The 5,810-nt window shown below is 42.8% G+C and overlaps 2 protein-coding genes across 3 annotated transcripts in view; one reads left to right on the forward strand and one right to left on the reverse strand.

Annotated features, from left to right (window-relative positions):
- The first annotated feature begins 2,595 nt into the window (after positions 1-2,595).
- Positions 2,596-3,714, forward strand: LOC126569305 (fibrinogen-like protein A). The gene has a single exon (XM_050226287.1). The coding sequence runs from the start codon at positions 2,618-2,620 to the stop codon at positions 3,680-3,682; it is 1,065 nt and encodes a 354-aa protein (XP_050082244.1). The 5' UTR covers positions 2,596-2,617; the 3' UTR covers positions 3,683-3,714.
- A 447-nt stretch (positions 3,715-4,161) lies between these two features.
- The window catches only part of LOC126580716 (uncharacterized), a 6,816-nt gene continuing 5,167 nt past the window's right edge, over positions 4,162-5,810 (reverse strand). For both annotated transcript variants that reach the window (XM_050243936.1, XM_050243933.1), the window contains exons 4-9: positions 5,734-5,803; positions 5,541-5,661; positions 4,993-5,103; positions 4,849-4,910; positions 4,645-4,776; positions 4,162-4,572 (exon numbers count right to left, since the gene is read on the reverse strand). In XM_050243936.1, the coding sequence (XP_050099893.1) occupies positions 4,561-4,572; positions 4,645-4,776; positions 4,849-4,910; positions 4,993-5,103; positions 5,541-5,661; positions 5,734-5,803 (508 nt within the window). In that variant the 3' untranslated portion in view covers positions 4,162-4,560. The remainder of the gene's footprint in view (positions 4,573-4,644; positions 4,777-4,848; positions 4,911-4,992; positions 5,104-5,540; positions 5,662-5,733; positions 5,804-5,810) is intronic.

Genomic DNA, 5,810 nt, shown 5'->3' on the forward strand with positions numbered 1-5,810 from the left:
ATAATTCTGGTCCGCATCCGGTAGCGCAACCGGCTCGTAGCATCATCCGAGTGCCGCGTGGTGCAGCAGACGAGCTGGCTGCATCCGCCACCGCCGCCACCACCTTCATAACAATAAACGATTCTATGATCCCGAAAACATTCGGGCACCCGGTTCGCCCATAATGGAGCTGTGAAGGTAATACATAAATTAATGGAATAGAAATTTCGGGGGGAGGTGGGCAGCCATTTTCCAACGGGACAATGAGAAAAACGGGGAGGGACCACCAACCATGCCTCCCAGCCTGCCTGCCGCCAGTCGAACGGAAATTGCTCGTGAGCTTTTACTATTTGCAGGAAAGAAGTTGTGACACTCGACGCAAGGCCCAAGGCCAAGGAGAGAGAGAGAGAGTTGCTTATGGGGTGATGGGTGGAATGCTTCTTGGTAGGTAGGTCGATGCACTTCTAAAGGAAATGATCACAGAACGACCATTGTACTGCGACAATACGGTTATGGTAGGGAGCATGATTTTATCGTTTTTGTTGCATATTTTACCCGATCCACACGTATACGAAATACATTAAAAAGAACGGTTTATCTAAAAAAATGTGTATTACTTTCTCTACTGGAATTGTAGTAAATTCAATTTACTGTGAATGAAAGAACAAAGCTGAAAAAATGTAAGCGTTACTTTATTTTCAGTATGCAGCGTTCATAACAACGATTATGTTCTCAGATGGGGGAATAAAATGCTTCCTTTAACCTTATCCTTCGCATTTTCCAAGTGCAGATGAAAGCGGCATTCATTTCGGAACTTTAAACGAAAGCATTAAATACTTGATTCCACCTCCCTTCGATTCCGCATCGCGAGCCGTTGACACTGCGACGTACTAACGATACTTCTCGAATACACTCAACTTCTTTGGTGGACGGCATAGAAACAAAAGATAATTTTGAGGAATACTGTTTCAACTAAGAAGGGGTCTGATAGAGCATAAATTATCATGAAGGCGTAATTGAGGTAAGAACTTCAATTTCCTGACAAAGTTATGAGAAACAGCGTTTTTTTAATCAAATGTTTCAATAAAAATAAGCCAAGTCCTCTCGAGAGTTCGGAAGGTAATGAATTATTGAGGCGATTACAAAGAAAGAATAGCCCTAATATAATCCAGTTAAATAAAAGGATGAATTTAAAATCAGATTGCAAAAAATATTAAGGTGCCTTTATGAATTACACGATCTGTAATAAAAAATGAAAGAAATCATGAGTTGTTCCTCCATGCATTTGATGGTGCAATCGTTCAGTTTGGTTTAGAGAATATTCTTCGTTGCGGTTATAGTAATGTTTTTTGGAGAACCCCTTAATTTGTGTATTCAATTTCAACGTTTTAAGTTGCTGTAAATTTGCTGCATCGACGATGTAGAGAGCCCGTGATCATGAATAGCAAAGGCTTGATTCTGATTCTGTGACCTCTCGATACGGTGTAAAAGAGTGATCAAACGAATCTTTTCCATACTACTCTCTTGGGCCTCGAAAACTGGTTTTCCCATGGGTTTTCCCATGACTTTTCCGTTTCCGTTCCACGTTCAAAATTTCCCTCAGCTTTTCCGCATATCCTTTTGAGCCTTACAAATGCCATCATGCTACAATGAAATAATTCTGCTACTCACCGGTGTAGGGCGCTGTGAGCTGGCGCTGTTAATGTCCTGCGATGTTTTTTAATCCTTTCTCGGTTCATCGATGTAGTTAAGACACAAAAAAGAATATCTTTTTATCGAAATTGATGGGTGTATTTCTAGTCTCGATAAAAGTAGCTTTTTGGTAGTGTTACTAGCTTTCATTTCATCAAACTCACCAGAACACTCGCCTTAAAGAGGGGGGGGGGGCTAAAATTTGTAACAAATCGTCTCCAAAATACGACCAAATATACTTGAAAAGTTGCAGTGTATTAAGACATTCGCAAAAGCATGTATAGATAGATAGTTTTCTGCAAACAAATCGTCCAACCGTTTTTGGTCCGATTCAAAAGACTTGCCCGTTGAAGCGACGAACCCGGTTTGATCATAGTGTGATCAAATTTACCTGGATAAACTTATATTTTTACATTTTTTATGCTCAAGTGTATGCAGCCCAATCACGATCGCTAAAGCAACGGAAACTGTTTGAATTAATATTATGTTAGCGCTATTAAATGTATTTAATGCTCGTACTATACAACCTAATCGCCTGCATTGAAAAGAAGCAAAGTGACATGACTTTAACTCCTCCATGTTTATTGCCCGCAGGGCGTTCGTATGCATCGAGTGTAATGTTGCTTTCACCAGTCGAATGTTTTTGCAATGAATAATGTGATTAACACAGCGAGGTGCTTATCAACCAAATAGGGGCCGCATGGGCCGCTCATGACAAGCCGGAGCAGCAAATCGATTGGCTTATCAGACGGAAAGATGGGAGCAGTCGACGCAAAACCGTGGTTGTAGCTCAAATCACGTTTGCTCTCACTCGATTTAACCTTATCACATCAGTGCCATGGTGCAGTCGTTGAATCAAGTGTAAATAGATGTTCCGAACTGCTCAGGGGCGTTGGTTTGATTCAACTCCTAGTTGCCGTTGAGTGCTCCAAAGTGTGTTCCCGAAATGAAGCTGCGTGTTGGATTAATCGTGTTTTGTTCAGTTTTCTGTGTTGGCGCAGGTGATAGTGGTGCCGAGTGTGAGGACAATGTTAAGTATTCAATGGATGGGATGCTTGGATTCGGGTTAGAGCTGATCCTGTCCAAGTTAGAAATAATAGAACACAAATTGCAGAAGACAGATGGCAGGCTACAGAAAATAGAGAAAGAGGTCAAGGAACAGAAATCGGACCAAAAAAAGGTAGCTGCTTCGTTGAACGAACTTCGATCCAACCAAAACAAAAGCTTGAACGAAATATGTGCCACGCTTCAGAATCTCGACGGTTATTTCGTGCTTAATGTAACCGGTCTGCAAAATCGAACTCATGAGACGGAAGCAGGGGCATTACAAAAACTCGATCAAGCTGTCGGACGGGTGCCAGCAATTCAGAACAATGTTTTACCGTCGTCTTGCAAAGATGTGCTGCCTTCATCGACTGCCTCGGGAACATATCTAATCCGTGCAAACAGTAGTAGTGAACCGTTCAGAGTTTTTTGTGAGCAGCGATCGTACGGTGGTGGATGGATCATGATCCAGTACCGGTACGATGGCTCATTAGATTTCTACCGTGGTTGGAATGAGTTCCGCGACGGGTTTGGTGATTTAAAAAAAGAGTTTTGGTTGGGTTTGGAGAAAGTTCATCAGATGACAAAGGCCCGTAAGCACGAGCTGATTGTTGAATTGAAAGACTTTAGTGGAGAATACAAGTTCGCGCTGTATGATGGATTCGAAATAGGGAGTGAAAGTGAAGGATATGTCCTGAAGAATCTCGGATCGTATAGTGGGACTGCTGGCGATGCAATGAGAAGAAGCAAGGGTCGAAAGTTTTCAACGAAAGACCGTCTTAATGAAATGTCTCTAGAATGTTTTCAACGGCACGAAGGTGCATGGTGGCAAGAGTGTTATCCTTTTTCAAATTTAAACGGGCGGTACGTGAATTCTCCCGATCAAAAATCAATGTTTTGGTGGCGGTTCAAAGACAGTATAGATGGATTGAGTTACTCCAGAATGATGATCCGGGAATTGGAATAGTGTTTTGAGTCGGACTAACTGCGTGCTGCGACGGAAAGAACAATCAAGTGTAACGACTTGAGATGAAGTAGAATAAAAGTGTATTAGTTCACAAACAGTCCTGAAAGTTCTTTTATATAAAGAAGACATTTGATTTCTGTGTATATCCGTGATTTTTTATATATTCGTATTTCACTCGATGAAAGAAAATGAATAGAAAATGGTCTGCTGGAGGAGGGTTCAACAGGAAACAACAGAGGAAGGTGTGATCTCTGCATACGCGGTAAAGGAGCTCAAACAACTTGCTAAGGTGTTGCCATCCGTGTATCTCGACAGCATATCGCCACGACCAATGTGGTAAACAAAGCGACGGTCTAGGAAAAGAGCTAAATAAAAAAAGAGCTTTCTCAAATAAATGCCTAACCCCTTGGTTTCTGGCATTTGATTGTTTTCCCCAGCATTCGGATGCGTACGGATGAAAACTCCACTGCTCGTGCCACTGCTGTTTAGTTTGAACAGTGCTATAATTCTTCCAGAAGCCAGTTTTAAATATATACTTTGTGTTTTGTAGTTTCGCCTTTGCGAGCCAGCGTTCGGCGCAAGCGATCGGTGTTTTCTTTTTTCTTTGATCGACCGAACCGCCGCTGCAGAGCTGCAATAACGCTTACACACTACCCCAGCACTGATAATGATGACCACGATGATATGTTTAACAGCAGATGCCCGACCAGTAGACGATAATTAGGAGGTTATTATTGATACACGCTTACACGCATGGTTTGCCAGTATTTGCGTTCCATCGAGGGTACTTTAGGAGGAGAGTGTACTCGCGGTTCCATCGGCGGTCCTTCCCAGCCAGTGTGTGTTGTTATTGTGTGTCTGTATGGTTCCGTGCACATTTAGCAGCAGTCCTGTAGAGTGCGATAAAGATAAACATAACTCTCGTATCCCATTCAGATCCTCCTTCCCGCCCTTCTTTTAACCTTCTTTCCGCGGAGCCCCATGAAACCATTCGGAACTCGCTTCGGTGGAGAGGAGTTGATGTGGAGGGATGGTCCCATCGTTGGATCCAGTATCAGGTAATTCGGATACTCTTTTAGCTGCTCGTTATCGATCTGTCGAAGAGAAATGTAAATCGTGTTCGAAAAAACAATGTGTGGCCAGCCTATACTTGAAGCTTCACTCACCAGATCGTCCATCCTCCATCGTTGATCTGGACCCACATCGAAGTTCTTCTTACCGCGCATTCCTAAAGGGAAGAAGAAAAGAAACATAAGAAGATGATGATGATGATGATGATCTTCCTAGCGAGTGTTGGCGATGCATCCTACCTAAGAATCCCGACGGTGCCCGTTTGCCATCTTTGAAGGACTTCTGGTTTCCTCCCTCGATCGCGCTGTTCTTCCAGCTGTACACCGAGACCGACTTTTTGCCGCGGACGCCTAGAAAACAAAGAGCAACCAATTCTTTAGGTTAGACCAAGGGTCTCAAACTCATATTAGCATGCGGGCAGCAGTTTAAAGTATCAACCAGCACGCGGGCCATTTCATCACATAATTTGAAGGTGCATGATAGTATTAAATTTTGCGTTGGTGATTCAAAAAACCACCACCGATGCCAGTGTTAGTGGGCAGAAAGGTAAAGGTAAATTCAAAACTGGTCACCGCACCGGGAAAACGAAATTATGTTGCTCCGATTCCGAAACCCGATGATGGAGGCGCCAAGTAACCAGTAAAATTGCATACTTTCAGGGATTTATAATGGAAATTTGGTTAATAAAACAAATATCTACATTTCTATCAAATTGCATATGACAATGAATACAAAATAATATGGAAGACTGCGAGTTTGAGACGCTCTAGTCTACTGTAGCGCTTACCATTGAATCCAGAAGGAACTCTTCGTCCTCGCATCCCGGTAAAGCCAGTTGGTGCACGCTTCGGATAGACGCTTCGAAGTGGACCATATCCGTACAGACGATCGTATACCCCTTGGTGACTCTAGTGAATAAAAGAAAGCATCAAATGAGTTCAAATCTATCTATCAATAGCAACCAATGCTGTAGCTCTTACGGCAAGCAGATCGCCCGAAACGTCCATATTCTGTCTGTTGATCATGTTGGCATCAAGTGCAATGGCCGCTCTGCAAA

This window comes from Anopheles aquasalis, chromosome 2 (assembly GCF_943734665.1).
Source record: "Anopheles aquasalis chromosome 2, idAnoAquaMG_Q_19, whole genome shotgun sequence".
Classification (NCBI taxonomy): Eukaryota; Metazoa; Arthropoda; class Insecta; order Diptera; family Culicidae; genus Anopheles; species Anopheles aquasalis.